The 22,040-nt window shown below is 40.1% G+C and overlaps 1 protein-coding gene across 5 annotated transcripts; it reads right to left on the bottom strand.

Moving 5' to 3' along the window:
• Nucleotides 1-5,016: 5,016 nt before the first annotated feature.
• LOC122563437 (platelet-activating factor receptor-like) lies at nucleotides 5,017-21,465 on the bottom strand. Of its 5 annotated transcripts, none has more exons than XM_043717176.1 (4): nucleotides 21,327-21,465; nucleotides 16,827-16,920; nucleotides 13,211-13,311; nucleotides 5,017-7,143 (listed from the first exon to the last, which is right to left on the bottom strand). In XM_043717176.1, exons 3-4 carry the CDS (start codon nucleotides 13,255-13,257, stop codon nucleotides 6,126-6,128), a joined length of 1,065 nt encoding a protein of 354 aa, XP_043573111.1. In that variant the 5' UTR covers nucleotides 13,258-13,311; nucleotides 16,827-16,920; nucleotides 21,327-21,465; the 3' UTR covers nucleotides 5,017-6,125. The 5 variants fall into 5 exon arrangements, with proteins under 5 accessions (XP_043573111.1, XP_043573112.1, XP_043573109.1 ...); XM_043717177.1 differs by having other exon boundaries at nucleotides 21,320-21,465; XM_043717174.1 differs by lacking the exon at nucleotides 16,827-16,920.
• Between the last annotated feature and the right edge of the window lie 575 nt (nucleotides 21,466-22,040).

The following is a 22,040-nucleotide window of genomic DNA, read 5'->3' on the forward strand; positions in this document are numbered from 1 at the left end:
CGTAGAGAGCCCTCCACTGGGGATCCCCACCGCCCGATGGCAAATGGGCACGCCAAGGCGTGTCCGGACGGTGGATGAGGGAGAAGAGGTGGACGGTGTGCAGCAGCAGTCTGTACAGGGCTCTTCTTTTTATTTCCCTGAATGAAACAAAATTAAAGTCTCGGAGGCGGCTCAGGTTGTGGGGCACAGGCTCCCGCGGGAAGTACGGGACCTTGGGGCCAATGTGAAATTCCGTCCGGGCTGGGGTGAGCGCGGACAAAACCTGAATTTCATTTGGTTGGAGTTCATTAAAATGGTTTAAAATTTACAAAGCAAATGAGTCAGAAGCAGATTAAGCCAATTATCCCTGTCATTTAATAAAATCATGATTGACCTATTTGTAACCTCAATTCCACACTCCCAGCTACCTCTTATGACCTTTCAACCTTTTGCTTAACAAGGGTTGACACCAGAAAGTATAGCAATGTGAGCTCACCTCACATAGACCAGGCATGAAATGTACCTCTGCCGACTTCCACTTATGATTTCATCCAAACTAAGCTTGCCATAAAAGAAAAAAATTCTGCCCCAACTGAATCGTTTCTCAATTTTGCTGCATATACACATGATTGCATCATTCAGGTCTCAAACATGTGGAAAGAGGTAGATGCTCTGTGTTTTAATTTACTCTCCAGATAGTTTAATGATCCAACTGCGAATCCAGAAAGATTAATCTTGACAAGTATTCACATACACCTACAAGCCACGTTCACTACAAATCACCAATGATCTAATTTTTCTTCTTTACTTGGACTATAGAATGGTCCATAGATCTATCTCTATAAAATTCCTGCAATGTGCAAGTAGGCTATTTGGCCCATTGAGCCCACCCTGACCTCTCCAAAGAGTATCCCGCCCAAACACTCTCCCCTAACTCCACATTGCCCAACGGCTAACTCTCGTAGCCTGCACAGCCCTGGACACTTTGGGCAATTTAGCACGGTCAATCCGCCTAACTTCCACATCTTTGGACTGTGGGGAGAAACCAGAGCACTCAGAGTAAACCCATGCAGACACATGGAGAATATAAAAACTCGACACAGATAGTCACCCAAGGGTGGAATCAAACCTGGGTTCCCGGCACTGTGAGGCAGCAGTGTTAACCACTGAGCCACCATGCCGTCCATGGTAACAATAAATTAGGTGAGCATTCTCAGGGGACTGTCCCAAGTTTAGGTTCTGTTTTTCTAAGTAAATGTCCCGAGAAGGAGCCCCTGTTCATGGAACTTGTCCATGTATAATTTAGCGCATAATTATTTGTTTGGATATAACTGATGCATATGTGAGATACAACACAAGGGTTTGTATTCACTTTGATATGAAAACATCCATAGTCTTTTTATTATTGTTATTAAAGCTATTATAAGATTACACAAAATGTCCAGTACTATTGCGTTGCCATAGCTATGATGCTGACTGAATGCTGTATGATGTAGAACACACATGAGACTAATGCCCAAAAGGGAGACATATTTCTGAAGCTTTTTGCCTTGCAATCTTCAGGACAAATGCAAGAATGCCTCTTGTTAACGGATCACAATTATTTGAGCTACAAGAGAAAAAGATTGGAGAGTCAACCCTGATTGGCTGAGAGTTGGGTTTAGAGAAAGTAATGGAGAATTAAAGCTTCCCCAAGCTTCCAGGTAATTCAAGAAAGGAGCGAGGTTTGAACATATTAATTTTATTTCCAGAGAACAAGTTCCTGCAAGGATTGTGTGTGGTTGTTCTAGCAAGCATGAATAAACGTGACTGATTATCTTAAACGGATTGTTCTTGTAGCTAGTCGCACCCTCAGGATTAGTCAGCAAGTGTGCCCAAATACAGAATCAGATCCAACAGTAGATGCTTTGTTTCGGATTTTGCATGTTCTTGGTCTGCCTATGAAGGACAACTGAAATCTGCATACTGCTTGATCTGAAAATCCATCGCTGGGGCTGCGGTCAGCATATTTCTCAGCGTCAAGATTTGGGATAAAGTGAAAATAAAGCTAACAGGAAAACATAACAGATATTTTAATGATTAACGTCAAGACAATTTTTCTTATTTACCACCAGCTGGAAAGAAACATTATTAATCCACGTCAGGTGCTATTATCCATTTTGAGGGCAGGTGGACATCAATAAATGAAAACGTAACTGCCATCAGACAGAAAGCTACACTTACAACATTGTTAGTTCATGTTTAGTCGACACAGACAAAATAGACAATGGGTTCAAAAAAAGACCTTAATTGCCGAATAGTATCATTTGATCTACGAATTATGTCTGAGTACACTTCAATACTACATTACATCCACTTCAGTGGTTGAAGACATAATGACAGAGGTCAGAAATTTGAGATGAACTTACTGTTTTAAAGAGTAGCAGATCTGAGGCAGAAACCTCAATTATTTCCTTAAAAATGTATTTGGATGTACAGCATCTCCTCCATGACAATCCCCAATACCACTGCCCTGCAAGGCTATGTACCCAGCCTCTCTCTGTACTGCCTGTACATTCATGACTGTGGGGCCAAATTTCACCCTAACTACATTTACACTGATGACACCACCACTGTAGGCCAGATCTCAATAATGACAGGAGAGAACACAGGAAACAGATAGAGGGTTTGGTGACGTGGTGTAAAGATAACAATCTCTCCCTCAACATAAGCAAAATGAAAGAGCTGGTCATTGACTACAGGAATGAAGAAGGAGGGCATGCCCCTATCTACATCAATGGAGCTCAGGTTAAGAGGGTCAAGTTCCTTGGAGTGACGATCACCAACAATCTGCCCTGGTCCAGCTATGTTGATGCAATGGTCAAGAAAGCACAACAATACCTCTACTTCCTCAGGAAGCTAAGGAAATTCAGCATGTCTGTGAAGTCTTATCAATTTTTATAAATGCACCGTAGAAAGCATTCTATCCGGATTTATCATCACTTGGTATGGAAACTGTTCTCCCCAAAACCATAAGCTACAGAGGGTTGAGAACGTAGGCTCTCCATCATGCAAGTCAACCTTCCATTCATTGACTGTATATATATTTCCCACTGCCTCAGAAAGGCAGCCAATATGATCAACGACCCCTCCCACTTGGTTGTAATCTCTTCCAATCTCTTCCATCAGGCAGAAGTTGCAAAAGCTTGATCACATGTACCAACAGATTCAAGAGATGCTTCTTCCCTGCTGTTATTAGCCTTCTGAATGGACTCTCAAATTTTAAGTTTAAAATTGATCTCACTCTTTGTGCACCTTCTCAGCAGCCGTCACATTGTATTCCTCGCTCTATTATATAATCCCTATGCGCTTTGCTTGGTATGATCTGCCTGTACTGCACTCAAAACGAAACTTGTCACTGCACCTAGGTACATGTGACAATAATAAATCAAATCAACTAAAAAAAATGTGCATTTAGAATACCATCAATGGAAAAGTAAGCAGGTAGATGCAATGAGGGAAATATCTTCTTGACTTCTTTATGATTCCACAAAAACATAAATTGAAGTGAATGTAAAGAAAGAAAATGTTTACATAGTGCGTGCTTAACATTTCACAAGTCTGTCATTGAAACAGCTCTGGGACTTTAGTAACAGTGTGCTATTCCTGATGTCGTACATGGAACTGTACGCCACTCTCTCTCATTATGCTGCTTTCTATGCAATTACAATGAAAATTCCATGCAGTGCCAGCAATGTGTGTGGAATACATGTAATTCAGCAGCAGGAGGAGATTTTCATTCATGAAACCCATCAGCAATTAAGATAGAATAAAGCAGCAGATAGAATAAACCAGCCTCTTAGTCAAATAACAAGGCACTGCGTTAGGGTCACAACCTCCCGACCCAAACAATGCCATTAAATTAAGACTTGAAAGCATAAGATAGCTCACAATTCCCAAAATAAAATTTCACTTATAAAGTATTCACGTTACATAGGTTTCACTTTATTATTGATGCAGCATTGTTATTTATTGAGATTACCTCAGTCAGACCTCAATATACTGGGGCAGGGAGCTCGAGACACTTCCTTTATTGTGGACATAACTAAAGATTGAAACTTGCTTTCTTTGGCTAAGTTCAGGTTGTGTCAAATTTTTTGAAGGCCTTCTTGCAGTGACAGTCAGAAAGATTGCTCACTATATCTTGCCAAACGTGCTTCATTAATTATCTAACCCATCCCTCTGCAATTGTGCATCTGATTATAGCTTGATCTTAGCATGTGCCTTTCCTGGAACAACTTGCCACTCACCAGGTATCTGCCATAAGGAAGTATCCTCTTACTAGAAATTCTGTCACAAATCTTGCCACATTGTTATCTTTACACCACATGTCTGTCAGGCCCCCGTATGTGCAGTGGGAACAGAGATGGACATACATTTTTACAGTACTGACATCAGCCTTTAGGCCACTCATTTTCTTACTTTGACTGATTATCCCAATCACCACTACGCCTCCCCACCACTTTTGGGATTCCAGACCTTTGCTATTTCACTCCTCCATCCCTGCAACCTCATCCTCTGTCCTCTTCAAACCTTCTTCCATTCCTCCATACGTACTCCCTTCGCCATTGACTGACACTTGACATTCCCAAGCCTCCACACAATCTTTCATTCTCCTCCTCCCCTCCTTGTGCCAAAGAGTGGAAGCATGGGACATTCCTGACCTTACACACTAGTGCAAACTAACCATCCCACTCTTAAGTGACCATGAATTGGGCGCCATTACTGACTTTGACTTAAAGGTAAGACAAAGTGAAGAAATATTTTAATGGGATAAAAATTCATAGAATACAAATGTATTACCAATACAGACCCAACACAGGCCAGTGGAATGTTTGACAGACCACAAACGTTTCTGTTTTACCTCTGCAACTCAACCCGCTATCAGAAAATCAACATTTTTCATTCTGTCAAATTAAGCCGCACACCACATTTGCTGCTGGCTTCATAAAATCCCCTCACCCTTTCCTGCTCTCTCAATGTGTCAAAGGGGCATTAGTGAATGGATATATCTGAGTGTCTTTGGGGAATAAGCAGGAGAGTGCAATTAGACCTGATTGTGCATGTGGTGGAAATACTAGCATTGATTTGACAGGCCAAATGATTCTTTGTTACTGCGATTCTTTCTTCCATAAATAATAATATTTATTTTACAAACTGCTGTGCCAGCATTCATTTATATACATTGTCCACATAATCATCAAGACTTAATACAGTTCTCGTTAAAAACAGTCACAATGGAAGGCTGGATTCCAGTGTTAATTGCCTCCAGGACTTCAAACAAGTCAAGGTCAGAATTTCAATGAAAAGTACAATCAAAAATATTATGAATACTTTACAAAGTACAAAAGTGATACCACAATAAACAAACTGAAGTGTATCACTACAAAAAGAAAATTTATGAGACAAACAAATTTTCAAAGAAGCAAAATAACCAGGATTGTTTGCGGTGCAGAATAAGATCAGAGCAATGTATCTGATTCAATTTTCCACTTGAGTATTCTGGGAAATGGAACAAAGGTTTGTAACCATTGTCAGTAAAAAGAATTTTGACATGGTTGCTTTAAGTGCAAAGGAGAGGATTCACCTCCCCATGTACTTCCCGATACATGACTCAGTGATGTACAAATTTATCAACATGTGTCTCTTGCCTTCTTTCCATTCAACTTCATTATGATAAAAATGTTAAGACTTTTCCAGCAAATCTCCCTTCATTGACATGTTTCTCATGGATCTGTTCCTAGGGGCAACACTGTTTTCAAGTCAGCACTTTGAAATTCAAAGTCAGTTTTAGACCTTGCTGCTCTGAGGCAAGCCTTCTAATGCCAAAAATGGATGGAATTTAAGCTGCACATTCTTTAAGGATGAAAATTCACTCAGTAGGAATTTAAAAATTGTACCAGTCACAAGTGTCTTTTGAGTCATGCCAAGCTTCAATAGGTGCGGGAAGTCACTGAGAACAGCTCGATGGATGCTTTAGCAGTAAAACCTGAGTGTGATGGCTCCAAGGATGGCTTGGCACTTCATTTCTAACTCAGCTGTAAGTATGTAACAAACTGCAGAGTGCTGACCTCAAGGTCAGGCCCCAATCCTTCTCAGCCCCGAGGCTACGACGTAGTGAGTGACGTCGATCTGATATGAATTTCTGAGGCCTCAAAAGTATGCACTTGAAAGGGCAAACAGCGCATCAGTTTTCTGAATGTTCTCATCAACTCTCTCTGAAACCGCTTTACAGAGAAGCAATAGATGATTGGGTCAATGCAGCTATTCATGCTCAGCAAAGCCACATTCAATTGGTGGATAATGTCAATGGCCTTGGGAGGGCCACAGTGAGAAATCTCTTCGGAGTTAGCTCTGCTTAACTGCCAGGGGATTAGGAAAACATGATAGGGCAAAGCACACACCAAAAACACTACAAGCATCCCCAGCACCATCGATTTAGCCAGCCTTCGATGGATGCCTTGAGATGTTTTCCCTTGGGCTGAAAGAGCTTTCATTATTGAAATGTAGCTCAGTAGAACAATCAATAAGGATATGAGGAAGAACGTGAAAGATGCATACACATAAAACCTCTTGCCAGAGTATTCTTCAAAACATTTTACAATGGTCCCCCTCTTGAAAGACTGCTGCTGTATCAATGTAGGAATGGCACATGCAATCCAAATTACCCAAATTGCAGCACAGGTGCAAAGGGATCCAACTGGCTTGTTGAAAGGAAGGTTGAGTCTTTTCATTCGGACCGTACAGTACCTGTTGATGCTAATGAAGATCATAAAGGTGATGGCACTGTATGTCGCTATATAGTAGAATGTTCCAGCTAACCGGCACATGACCTCTGAGAAGATCCAGTCTCCCCCCTTGAAATAATAAACCACCCAAAATGGTAAAGTGAGGTTAAACAGGATATCAGCCAGCGTCAGATTAATCAGGTACACCCGGATTGCTTTTTTAACCTTCCTGGCATTCTGTAGAAATGTCAGCAACGCGATGCAATTCCCGAAGAGTCCAACAAACAGGACCACCAAGTAGACAATTGGGAGAATAATGTTTCTCATGGGGTCCCAGGTGACACAGGCAACTCGGCCTATCAAGCTGGAGTTCTCACTGGAATTCATCACTATCCCTCTGTAACACAATAAAAAAAACACAAAGGGTAAGGTTCAAATAAAATTCTGTCAGTGCACATTGTCATGACCAGATGAGGTGGGATGAATTGCCCTCCACTTTTTAAACTCCATGGTCAGTCACAACAAATATTTAAATTCTTTTTGGTACACAACTATATCAGACTTCAACTAAAATGAAGTACTAGTCAAAATTATGGAGCCAATGACAAGGTTCCCTTGAATGAAAGGAATAATTTTATGAATTAACACCCTAAGAAAAATTAAAAAATGTGATATCAAAGCATAAACCGATAGAGTTTACAAAGGGGACAGTCTGGTACAAAGGAAGGTCAAGACTGTTTCTCCAATTTGCTTTATCACTGGACACTCTTCAAGAGTCTGAGGGAATCTGTAGTGAGAGAGAATGCTCCAGTTCTGCATTACTGATCCAGTTAACTTCATTTCTATGCCCAAGAGCTCTTTTCCTAAAATTCACTTGTGCATTCCCATGTTTCACATCACTGTTTTTCCCATCTTGGATAATCTGCTGTCTACTTTCATCTCAGTATACACAGTCATTGTTATCTGTGAGAGATAGGGGCATTACTATGTACTTTCCTTTGTACTGTGAATGGCTGCAATTGGTTTCCTGAGGCAGTCCAGATGACATGATGGAGAAAAGTAGATGGAATCAGGGGCTGACCTCACAAGTACACAGTTCCAAGGGTAACAATTCAGGGGATAATAAGGACTAAGTGCATGTGAAATTTCCAGAAATTTGTAAAAGGAAACTGGGAGGTAAAGGTTTTTTTGTACCTGACTGTGTTTCAATACTTTGTGATTAAAATAGTCATGTTTCTTCAGCTTGCCTTTGTTTATCTCACACTGTCTTCATAAACTAGGTTCAATCCACTAAGGTGAGTACTGAAGCTAATTTACCATCATTTTTCCTTTTTTTAAAACCATTTTAATCCCTAAATGTTTGCGGGTACTGAAGTCAGATATGAAAACTGAAAATTGAAAGTCCATATTTTACCACTGTTATGACAACGTGAGCAATTATGGGGCATTTCAAAAACTGTTTCCAGCTAACACTTGAACATTTAGTAGTGTGTATTAAGAGCAAAGCTGACAAGTTCTGAAACTGATCTACTCATCATTTTAAAGAGTCTCACCTTGCTTTAGTCCAAATTGACCAAAGTTTAATAATGAAATAATTTATGGGATAAATAATTGACATTAACAGCAATAGGATTATTAATATGTTAATTTAAATAAATTAAAAACAAGGACACAATGCTTTCCTTCCCTCTTCAACTTAAGCTGCCCATTTGTTTCTGGGTAGCAGATTGCAGCATTAAATTCCTGTCCAACTGTTGCCTGATCCCTATGTCACAAGCTTTCTACTGGGACTAAAGCAGATGCTGTACTCTCACATCCTGTCTGTCATTTAAACTGCTCTGGAGAAAAAAATACAGCTAGTTTAAAGGTGAAGTAGACAAATCTCTTTTTTAATTGTAAAGAAACAAATAGTATGGTCTGGAATTTCTTTTTTGTGCATAATTAGGAATCTGTAAGCAAAATATGTTTGTTTTCTGAAAGGACTTCTTCATATTTCCACTTCCATTCATTTTCTTTCATTGCAATTCTTACATGGACATATCAGCATCATTGGCAAGGACAGCATTTGTTCCATCTTTAATTGCCCCTAAGAATGTGATGGTAAGCCACATTGAAATGTTGCAGTCCACCTTGTGCAGTTACAGATGGAGTTCCAGCTTTTTGACAGTTTGCAAGTGATGGGACAGTGATATATTTCCAAGTCAGGATGGTGTGTGGAATGGAGGGGAATGTACAGATGGCAGTGTAATGGGCAGTTGCTGCCCTTTGCCTTCCAGGTGGTAAAGGTCTCAATTTTGAAAGGTGTTGCCAAATGAGGCTTGGCACGTTGCTGCAATGAACTTTGCAGCTGGTAAAGGAAGGAGGGAGTGGTGCCAATCAAGTGGGCTGTTTTAGATGGTATTGAACCTATTGGAGCTGCACTTGTTCAGGCAAGTGGAGAGTATTCCATCAGACCCATGGGGTTTCCCATCCACACCAGAGCCTGTCCTTCCAAAATCTGGAGTGAATTGCAAAGTTGTGGGGTTACCCTGTCCATCTTTCTCCCCCTCGGATTTCTTGGTTTGTCTGACCCTTATCCCACCTTCCACTAAAATTCCAGCCAATGTCTCTTCTAAACAAATATTCAAAAAAATTATTATATTAAAGATAAATTCACCAATAACACTTTCGGAGCTACGAGCTGCTAATTAAAACATATTTTGTGAATAGTAGATGGGTCTTAATTGATCTAGTAATTAGTGTGCAATTCTGTTCCTGTGATGCTGTGCTACTGTCCACACCCCTAGACCAATAGATTTTGGTTTACATCCCACCTATGATGGCTATGGAGATGTAACATAACACATCTTAAACATATAGATTGAAAAAATATAAATATAATACGGCTGGGACTGGGGTGCATGAGGAGAACCATGTATCTGTGAATAAATCCATAAACTTTATTAAGAAGAAGCTCTATATCTTGGTTTCTCTATCACCTATAAACTTAATGTTAATAGAAACTGTGCTCAAAAGGCAAGCTCACCAGTGAACTTGAGTAATAGTGCCTTTTATGAGCAGTCATACATGTAGTTCTTCTATATTGCAATGGTTGCATTCTTGTGCAACCTCCATGATAAAAAAATCACACTTTCGAAGTAGCAGTTGAAGTGTTGACATTGTAATTGTGTTACAGTCAACACACGGTTTAAAAGTTTGTGCTATAGAAACAGTGTCCCACATTCGTCAATCACGTTACAGAGAATTTACGTTAACGAAACACATGTTACAGCAGAACAACCTGTATTTTGATTTTTTTTATTTCGGAGGAATTCTCAGACTAACTTATGATTTGGAGATGCCGGTGTTGGACTGGGGTGTACAAAGTTAAAAATCACACAACACCAGGTTTCAGTCCAACAGGTTTAATTGGAAGCACTAGCTTTCGGAGCGACGCTCCTTCATCAGGTGGGGCGTCGCTGCGAAAGCTAGACTAACTTATGTTGTGAAATTACGTCTTGTCCACACGGTATTGACTTTGGTTTTTAAAGGGTTTGCTTCCAGAAATGCAGCCTTTTTCAGAATTTGTCCTGGGAGACTTAATGAAATAATTAACAGGAATGTATACACTAACAACACCCATCCGTTTGAGAGTAGGGAGAGCTCTTTTGTATGTTTCTGAGATGATTACACCACCAGTGTTAGAGTGGTTTCATTTAGTGAACACAGCTGAATGCCAGCCTAAATCCACTTAAATTGGAACTAACTTCTGTGTCACTCTAAGCTGTTAACAAACAGAAGACCGTGGAATAAATCTTGACTTCTTATAAAACAGATGGAGTGATTCAGCAGCAAATGGACATAAAAATCAGAAGATGCAAAATGAGCTGCAAACTCAACCATTTTATACTATATACAAAACCAATATTTACCAGTGAATTTGCAGGCTCTTTATTTCTGCTTGACTGTAAATCTCACTCTTTGCATTTTCCTAACATTTATAGCCTTGTATGAGACAGATACACAGCATTTGACAGGGAAGCTATTACATTGAGGATGTAAACTGTGCAGAATTATCGGCACTTAATTTTCTATCCAAATGTACAATGACCTTAAAACTCACCAAACACATCTGTTAACAATTTGAAAGGTCACTGCAAACATTTTCCTAAGGTAACTACACTTAAAGCGAAAACTAGTGACTGACTTGCTAAGTTTAGATAATAAGTGAACATGGTTTTAGCAGTCTTTCAACAGTGTAAGTTTTATGAGTAACAGCATAACTTAAATGGAGGAAACATGTTAATAAGTCTAAGGCAACCAATAGCATTTTAAAGCCAAATGCAGGCATTCAGCATGGCCACAAATTATTTCTAAATATTAGTATTTCTAAAATTCAATAGAATTTAATAATATCCCACTGTCCAAAGATGTACAGTTCGGTGGGTTGACCAAGCTAAATTGTCCATAGAGACTGGGGATGTACAGGCTAGGTGGGATGGCCATGGGAAATGCAGGGTTACAGAAATATGGTAGGGGAACAAGTCTGGGTGGGATGCTCTTGAGAGGATCAGTGTAGACACAATGGGCTGAATGGTCTGCTTTCCACACAGCACGGATTCTGTGATTTATGTAATAAGTTAACCTTATTGGAGTTTTCTGTCTCATAAGGTTTATGAGTCATTTGGTAAAAGATGTGTACAAATCTGAAGAAGTTGCTTTTTACTAACTCTGGTTCAGAGAATACATTACAATGGAAAGTAGTTATACTCTAGTTCAAGAACGTAAACAAAAATTGACTTTCTTATAAATTTCAGAAGAAATTTTCAGCCCGTCTGTTAATTTCATCAGATGGAAAAGCATCGATGGAATGTACCTAACTTTTCAAAAGTATTTTCAGTATTTACAAGAATGAAAAATATTTAATTTTTGCACTTAATTTTATCTGCTACAAAGACTCACTCTGATGTATGGTTTTTCAAATACTTGACAGTTCTGTAGCTTTCACCCAACAGGGCTTTCTTCATGAGTGAGTGGCAGTAGGTTATGGACACCCCCTCATCTTCATTTTGATTTCCCATTGCATTTGTGACCAAGAATGTCCTTGCAGATCAAACTGATGGTAACTTTATTCTGATTACAATGGAAACCCACCTCTTCCAGTCTCTCATTATCTGAGAATGCGCTGGGAGACACACCCCCTCTGCCATCACACTCATGACAATATTACAATGGCAAAGAGATAGTAATTCCGAGGAAATTCAAGGCCCATGTCTCCCAGTTTCCCATTCACTGGTGAGCAAAGGTATGCCTCCAACTTTCCTCTCACTCGCTGGTGAACCCTTGAGGTCAGCTGCACCAACACTGAGACCACAGATGAGGAACATTGATATTCTGTACATATTGCCAGAGATAAAGTGCATTTACTCTCAACTACTTACAGGAGTTCTAGCATTCATAGATCTGCATGAATTTTAATCAAATCATCCTGTTTGGAGAAAGTGGCAGAGACCAGAATTAACATGTCAGCAAGCGCTGTAACTAGTCCATTCATTTCAGAATTGACTGGGTAATTTGCTGACAACTCACTACATGATGCTCAACTTGCCTCATGGAAGCCATGTGGAACCAGGTCTCCAAGGCAAACATAGTATTCAACATCTTGACTTTATCTCAAAATTTATAGCAGGACACTGAAACTTGTTAATAAGAGCACAACAGGTTTGCTCCCAGACACATAACGCACTCCAGAGCATCCAAGGAGCAAACAAATTCAGTGAATAACTATTTAATTATTCAACCCATTTCCTGTTTAAACATGAATGTGGAAATTATTGTCACATGAAATAATCCTTTCTGTATAGCGTAACAAATCACTCACTTAATCAGACATTGTATCTAGTTTATATTTCCTTTCCATTGAAATTAATGGCAATAGGTTACAGCTGGGGCAACCACATTATTGCTTGGAAAAGCCATGATGAAGAGGTCATCAGTCAGCTTCTTTTACATGTCCAGATAGTCTCAGGTTTTTACTCAAACTGATGAGGTAGCTTTTCACTATCCTTAGCAAGTGGCACTATTCCAAACCACCGCTGGCTGCTACAATTTCCATTCTCCCTACACGATCTGTTGCTTAATTCTGCAACATTTATTTCACCCTGAGGTGAAATCATGAAGTGAAAACACAACACATTGGCTCAATCACCAACACCTCAAGTAGATTGAAGTTTGTACCATAGATTGAGTGACTACAGAGTTTTTTTTAGCAGTAATGTATGATAAAGAATATGTTTTACATAATTTCTTCCTTGATAAGTGAACCATTAAAAAATGTAATGAACTATTGAGGAATTGTTATATTACATATTTTCTCCTTCTTTGAGGAAGACGTTACTCAGAATGCCTTACCAGGGATAACTACATATATTAAAAAGTACAAGAGTGAATTGAGAATGGACAATAATACAGAACTGCAAACTTACACCAAACGTGTGGGCTCTTCAGTCACGTTCCATAATGGGGATTCCATCTTGTTTACTGTATCGTTCAGATGGTTACCTAGATTCCTCTACAGTATGTTAACCTGTGAGAATGAAACATTGTATGTTAATAGTGAAGTGAAAAATTATGCCAGATTCAAAACCTGCCCTCTCATAGTCAGTAGAACTAATTCCATTCACATCTTGCTTTCTGCATAGCTGGTCCTTGTTGCTATTCTTGTCAATGCTGATGCCTTTCAGAGCTCTCTTAGGCCACAGTCCTTGTCCTGCTAATAGTCAGCTGAGCGTAGTTAATGCATTGCAGCATTAGAAAAATTAAATAGGGTTCTTTTGAAAGCATCCTAACAAGTTAATCAAAACAGCAGATTTTATTGAATTGTATTTTCTTTCTCCCTATTTTTGAATTGTAATATCTTAATTTTCAATAATCAGACACAAGGAGAGGAAACAATATTCATATACACGTACTAAGGTAGCCTCTGTTATTTGGACATTAAATATTAAGAGTTAAAGTTCCATTGCAGATAAAATTCAAACTGCAACTAGTATTATTTATACAAGGACCCTTGTTACAATTTTAGAAAAAATGTACTAATAATATTCAGCTTTTATCATTTGACTTTAATATTTAAAATGGTTGTTATAACTTGACAAGTCAAGGCAACCCACATGTAATAAAACTGGCTGCATTTGAATTACCATTTTAATCGAAAGGCACAGAGACTCAGTGAGCTATCAGAAAATTCATGTATAATTGTTTTACTTATTTCACAATTGCACTATAACTTCATATATTGAGATGAAAGGCTGTCTACAACTATCCAACTTGAAATAAAACATTGATACAGATAGCAGAATGTGCAAAGAAACCATATGTAGAAAACAACATGGCCATGGACACTAAGGATACTGAAAACTCTTCACTCAATCTCTGTCATGGTCAGGAGTTAGCAAATGAAGTCCAACCTTGGAACAAAAACAACCACTCTCTAAGAATCCTGGGATATCCACAGGTGCATCATTAGAGAAAACAAGACAGCAACTAAACAGTTAAATGCAGGTCATTTCATTCTTGAAATGCAGGGTACTCTTAAGATATGTACCTCATTTGCTTCTATTTCCCTTTATTACCAGACACCCTTCTCACAACAACTTTTCCTTTAAAACTTTATAGTGTGTTTTTGTACGGTGTGAGTTTATTAGGTGATAAACTCCATTCTCTTTCAATCAAAAATTCGTGAAATTGGCTCTTCTTCATTTTTGATTTGGTTAACTAAGTTTATCTTAAGAATGATATCAACATGTGAGAAAGGAAATAAAAATATTTGATGTGACGGACTGAGAGGGACTGACAAAAAAAGGAGCAAATTATCCCTCCTCACCTGATCATAAGATATTAAAATAAAATGTCAAGTGATGTTTGCTTACTCAAATACAGCTAAATTCAATGTTTTTCTAAACATTTTTTTAGGATCTGACAGTTAATCATATAGCTACGTCAAAACCACATACAAAAGGCTGTTAGAATGTCATTTTTATTCCTCATCACACCTATGTAGTTAAGTGTCAGTTCTAAGAAATAAAGGAACAAGCTTTAAATTTCTCGATTTTGGATGGAAACCATAAACTGATACTTTAGAATGTTTCAGAATTAATAGCAGTGTTTGTGACAAGACATCTGTCACCAATGGCTGGGGTTACTGCAATACAAAATAGATGTGAAATACATGGAGATGAGGGTGATACATATTATGAATGAGCTGCAGCTTTGTAAAAGGCTTATTTTCAGACAGGTTTAAAAAGGAAGGTGGGTGTAATGACTGAATTATTGAGATTAAAAATAGCAAGTGTTCCCCAGCCCAGACTTCAGAAGCTTGCACTGCAGCAGGTACAATTTCTGCACGAACTTGGGGAGGATCCATCAACTGTTGTGAGCTCAAAGCAGTTTTCAGGACTGCACCTGTTTTTCTTCTCCATTACTGAGCCAACCTACCAGGTCCCCAGGGTACTCCTTTCCTTCCTTCAAAATCAGAAGCATACCCCCATGTGCCCAGCTCAAGATGGGTAATAGATCGCTAACAGACCAGGTCTGTTTCGCCCAGGCTGCCAACAACAGATAAGGCCTTTTCTTAAAAAAAAAAATTCCCATGGAGCAAGGAGGAACAAGGGTTCTCACCCAAATAGACAGCATCTTAATCAAATCACTTATTCCCACTGCACAGAATTCCAATGGCCTGACTTACTGACTATTCACTCCCATTGTCCTTGGAACACATACAGATCCAAACGTGCGTCCTTTTAAATACTCAAAACACTGCTTAGATCATTCTATCATTCCTGGCCTGAAGTATAACTTTACTCTGTTCTATATTAATTGCAATATGTCTTGTTATACCACAAGATTTGTAAACCTGCAATGTATTCCATGGTTAAAATACATTCAGAACCACGGTAACATTTAATGAGTAAATGATGCATTTATAAGAAAGCAAATGTACTCAGTTCCTCAGCCTCAAGCATCCTGTAGAAACTCCCCACACACAGTTTAGATGAGAATAACCACACAAACGATGGTAATCACTTTCCCCATTTGATTCTCACAATAAAAGTTGGAGAGGGACAGAATGCTGGGTGTTAAGAGTTGATCGTCCCAGAAATATATATTAAACGAGATTCAAAATACAAAAACTTGCAGCTGAAAAATAGATAATAAATGTTCTCAATCTATGAAGGGACCAAAATTGATAGGTGTGATGAGTGAGTGAGTCTTGGTTCTGTTTGTTAACCACTTAACCATACTGCAGTCATCAGATTCTACCTGCGGTGTTTGAAGACAGGCAGCTTGGTAATAGTGGTGGTTTTATACCTCTTTGAAAAGAAGAAGTGATCCAACAGCTAGTTAGTCATGTTCAATCTCCCAAATGCTGGACTTGATCACATTTTTCTTGTTTACCTCTAAGATGATAGTTTCCATAGTCCCAGTCTCTCATTAGAGAGAGATGACTGGTGGTGCACTTAACTGCAAGTTTAACAGAACTCAGGCAAGGGAAAAGGGCAAGAAGGCAGGATCTTCATGGTGACCTCAGGCATTACAGGAATTGAACCCAGACTGTCAATATCACTTTGCTTTGGAAATGAGGCATCTTCTAAAAACAAAGCTAATGCAACGTCAAAAAGTCTGCAATTGTCCAATCAAATGGCAAGGTTTGAATGACCAAGACAGGAGTTGTCCTTGCCACAGAGGTTCAGAACAGGGGATCTGTACAACCAACCTCCACCATGGGGCCTCAGTGCAAAGCACTTGGAGAGAGGCATAAACTATACTGCAAATTTCAAGGAGTTACCCCTCTGCATTAAAGAACTGATCACTGTAAATTCAGCAAATGGGAAGGTTTCTGCTTGTTTCCTGGTTAAATTATGTATTGGCTAAATACATAAAACTAAATAATGGAATAGTAAAACATGAGTCCAGACCTGCATTCCACCCTCCTTCCCTCTCTCCTCTCATATGTCCCCATTTGTTTACAACTGCCTTGTGTGGAAGCTTCCTCACATGACATAACAGCAGAGTACAGCTGACTCTCCAAGATCAGTTTACCTCATTTTGACCAGTTACACAGTGATACCAGCAGAGGTATGCAGCAGAAGTAGGTGATGTCAGGCAACTAGTCGTGTAATGGGGAGAGGAGCAGCTAAAGGGTTAAAAGAAAAGAAAGGAGTTTAATGGCAAAAATGATTAAAACCCCAAACTGCTTGGGTTAGGTATGGTTAACAAAGCAGAAAGACAGCATGACTAGTCTGACATAAAAATTCTCAGAAGAACAAACAAAGGAACGTTTTACTCTGATTCTTGCTCATCCAGACACCATCTGCTCTCCTTCTCACAAATATAAAAAGGCCAGTATAGGACCAAAGTCCAGTATTGTATTGCGGTACAGAGAGAGGAAATGCACACTCTCTGAATGTCTGTGGTAGGGACAGCTGCAAGGTCTGGACCACTTCTCAGCAATTACACAGTTAAAATGCACAACTTCCTTGTTTGGCTCACTATATAAGTTAACAAAATATGTAAATACCCATGCCATTGACGCACTTCCTTACAATAAGTACATCTACAACTGTTATAATTCACCAGAAATGTAACTGATACATTGCCTGTATGGTACTTGTGGCTATGTGGTTAAAATGAAACAGTCACAATCCATTTCAGTCTCTGCACAACAAGATTGAATTGTGTCACTCTCCAACAGGATTTTCCCCTGGTTAACAAAGTAGTTACATTGTCTGCCTTGGATAGCAGGGTGTATTATGTCTACTAGAAATAGGTGGCTTACAGATTGCTGCCTTTGTGGGAATATGCTGAGTGCAGACTAATCACTTCCAGACAGGAAGAGAGAATTGGAGGGGGAGTAATCTCAAGACACTGCCGAGCACCAGGTATCGGCAATGATTGAAATCTTGAAACAGACAATCCCTCTCTGCCTGGATAGCATGAGGTTCAAGGAAACCCATAAAAGTAAGAGAATTTATTTATTGGAGAATTTAAAAAATTCAAATCAAATCTATTTACTCTAATTTTGCCAGGTGCATCTATCTAATCAGCACTGCACTTGATATTTATTGATTTTTGATGGATTAACAATATTATTTTAAGATTGGAGATTAATAGTGTCCACACAATAATCAGTGCTCACAATGGATATCAAGGCAGCTGTCCTCGGTCATCATGAACTTATTAATGTAATTTGTTAAGTGTGCAGAGATGTAGAGTAGCATTGAGCTCCACTGATTAGAGAGCTCCCAGAGTAGATTCGCAATCTGTGCAAGCTAATATATCGAGCCAAAATGGCCAAGAGGGGGCTACTTCTGTCTCAGTACCATCATATCGGTGAGGAAGCAAACAAGGGGATAAATGACAAAAATAATCAGCTAAGATTTATTACTGCACACAAGTCCCTGCTTGAAATGTGCATTCATTGAGGAGCCAGCCCACACTGTATCAGCTGCCATAATCAAAAGGTTTAACAACACACAATATTTAGGCTGGCAAATAAACAATTCAGCCTTGTACCAGAGGGCTGGCAACACCACCTGTGGAACTGAACATCAACAAACTCAACCTTTTAACAGCAATGGAAATGAAATTGGGGAAATCCTAGGCAGCCTCTGCAGTGTTGCTCATTCCATATTACCAGGAGAAAGTGAGGACTGCAGATGCTGTCGCACCTCCATCCTTGAACCCTACCCCTACCAACGCAACAAGAACAGAACCCTCCTGGTCCTCACCATCCACTCCACCAACCTCCACATACATCACATCATCCTCTGCCACTTCCGCCACCTCCAAATAGACCCCACCACGAGGGTATATTACCCTCCCCACCCCTATCAGTGTTTCAGAAAGTCCAATCCCGCCGTGACTCCCTTGTCAGATCCATGTTCCCCCCCCACCCCACCCCCCACCAGCCCACACACCACTCCTGGCACCTTCCCCTGCCACCGCTGGAATTTCAAAACCTGTGCCCACACCTCCCCCCTCACCTCCGTCCAAGGCCCCAAAGGATCCTTCCACATCTGACAGAAATTTACCTGTACTTCCATACACGTCATATCCTGTCTGTATCTGTTGTAGCCAATGTGATCTCTTCTACATCGGGGAGTCAGGACACCAGCTTGCGGATCATTTCAGAGAACATTTCTGGGACACCCGCACAACCATCCCCACTGCCACATGGCTGAACACTCAACTCCCCCTCCCACTTGACTAAAGACATGCAGGTCCTGGGCCTCCTCCATCGCCAAACCCTCACCACCTGATACCTGGAAGAAGAACACTTCACCTTCCGGCTTGGGACCCTGCAACCACATGGGATTAATGTGGATTTCACCAGTTTCCTCATTTCTCCTCCCCCCAACTTATCCCAGTCCCAAGCCTCCAACTCTGCACCATCCTCTTGAGCTGTCCATCCTCTTTCCCATATATCTGCTCCACCTTCCTCTCCTACCTATCACCTTCCACCCCCACCTTCATCTACCTATCACTTTCTCACCTACCTTCCCCCCAGCCCCACCTCCTCCCATTTACCACTCAGCCCCCTGGCCTACAAGCTTCATTCCTCATGAAGGGCTTATGCTCAAAACGTTGATTCTCCTGCTCCTCAGATGCTGCCTGACCTGCTGTGCTTTTCCAGCACCACACTCTCGACATTTTATATTATTGCCGTACATTAAGATGAGAAAGAAGCAAAGACATATCTTTGTAAACTATAAGGACCCAATAATCTGCAATTTGGATGGGTGAAGAATAAATATTGTCCGGGACTCTGGGGATCGCCTCCCACTTCCTGCCCTCTGTTTTAAAATAACACTATGGAAGCTTTTAGGTCCACCTGAGATGAGACAAAAGGCACCACCTCTCCCACCAGGATGGTATCGGAGTAAGCTTATGTTGCAGCAGATATATAAATATTTACTTTGTAATTTTTAGATTCACTTTATTTATGTGTATTATTACCAAACCCTAGGTGAGTTTAAATTAGCTCAGCCCAAAACTAAAACACAAATAGAACATCGTACGCATATCCCTTCCAGCTCTGAACAATGGAGACCCTGGTGAAAAAAATTGGGAAAATCGCATGAGAAAGCTGGTGAGGAGCTTCCTGGTACCAAAAATTTTAGTTGTCCATCCAAGTGTTGAAAGGAAAGATGAGATTCTCGCTGGTGGGAGAGGGGCCTGCTTGTTTGAATTAGTGTGCATCAGCATCTTCATTACTATGGTATCTCACCTCATCAATATACAGTTTCCTATTCTCCTAATTACTGCAGACAACTCCTGACATGAACGTCAGAGCGGGTAGCGGGAAACTCCAGCTCACCACTTGCTCCTCTAGCCCTCCATCAGTGACCACCATCTCAGGACACAATGCGGGTCACCAACCACATGTATCCTCAACCAGCAGGGTTTCCAGGTCCCCATCAGGAAGATGGGTACCAACTACCCCCTGTTCAACATGTCCGGGGCAATCGGCAGGAACTGCTCAGAGCAGCTGCAGAGTGCCACAACTTTAACCAGATGCACAGCAAACCTCTAAAGGTGGCACTGGAAATGCCAGGAAGAACCAGCACAGCCAATACTTACAGTTGTGGTGAGTGGGGCCAAATGACAAGTCGGATGCCAATTAGGACATGCTGTATTGTAATGAGGGGAGTTTGGGAATACAGTGTCAGAAAACTTTCGAAGGCTCACCAAGAGAAAGTTTCCTTAAAACCTTGCCAAGATTGACACTTAGTAGATGGCAGTCTGCCCGTTCCCATTATCGTATGGAAGAGAGTCTACACTTAAGTATTCAATACCAGTTGGCAGAGCAGACAACCAATCAAAAGAGCCAGAGCAAAATTTAAAAAGACAGTGCACATAACATACACACAGTGGAATAAAATACAACACTGTACTGTATTCAATTCTGATTTGTTTAATTATCAAAAACAACAAGTATCAGCAATTTGTAACGTGTTGGCAGATTTCGCATGCTGTTTCTGAATTTTCTCTATATCGGTTCTGCAAAAGCTTTCAGGTGTTTACAATATTTGAATTGCAGAAGTGAGGTGCTGCATCACAAGGTGCATATTGTGGCTCTGCAGCAACTCACCCACACAATGTTTTCCCAATTTCAGCCAGTCCTGAGATGTCAGTGAACCAGCAGAACTGAGATGCTGAACACACTGAGAAGAGCAGTGTCAGATGATTTGATCCAATCCACCTTCACTCTCTCTGCAGATGATTACGAAGTGACATTAGTGGGCACCTAGAGTTGTTAATATCACCCGCCAGTCCTCCCTGCAAGGGGCTGGTGCTGGGCAGAGTCTGCTGAAAAAACTGGGGTAAATGAATAACCATAATAACAGTACAGACAACCCTAAATTGCAAAATGTACATTGATGCACATACCAGAATAAATCCACTCACAAACTACGAAAGAAAACAGTGTTGAAGATCATTTTTCACAGAAACCAAGTAGATAAGATACTAATTTTAACACATTTTGACTGCTTTTTGTTAAAAGATACAGAAACTAATATTGAAACACTCACCACTCACCCTAAGTCAATAGCAACGAGTCGTCTGAATTCAGAAATCCCTGCAAAAACAATCTGGAAGCAATCTTTGTGGTGACATATTCCTAGTGCATCTACACACTAAGAGTCAATGGAGCTGTTTGCTCGTGTACGCTGCCATTCATGTCACTGAATTAACTCATACAGAAAGTGCCCTGTTCTTTTGACAGTTGGGACTCCAGACACACCCCTTCTCACTCATTGGTTCGTGGTTTGTTTTGAAACTCCCTACAATATCACAGATCGTGTCTGATTAGTGTTATCTTGCTTTTACATGTTACTTTAATCAAAGATCTAACTTCTCATAAATTATACATAGTAAGCACATCTTCTCCGCCTCACTTCTTTAGTGCTGTGATAAGCGGATGGAATTTTTAAAAAAGTCATGCACTGCTTTTGGGACATTCTGCTTTATTTCAATATCTACACTTCAATCTATTTAACAGACAGAGTGAACGTAAATATAAATTTCACACCAATGCTAGTTAAACCTGTCAATAACGCTAACATGTTAAGCTTTTTTAATTCACTCACTGGATGTGGACATCCCTAGTCAGACCAATGTTTATCACCCCTTCCCAGTTGCCCTTGAGAAGGTGATGGTGAGTTGCCTGCATAAACTGTTGCAATCCATTTGGTGTCGGTACACCCAAAACGCCATTAGGGAGGGAAAATATAGTTAACATGAGCAATGTTT

This window comes from Chiloscyllium plagiosum, chromosome 27 (genome assembly GCF_004010195.1).
Source record: "Chiloscyllium plagiosum isolate BGI_BamShark_2017 chromosome 27, ASM401019v2, whole genome shotgun sequence".
Classification (NCBI taxonomy): domain Eukaryota; kingdom Metazoa; phylum Chordata; class Chondrichthyes; order Orectolobiformes; family Hemiscylliidae; genus Chiloscyllium; species Chiloscyllium plagiosum.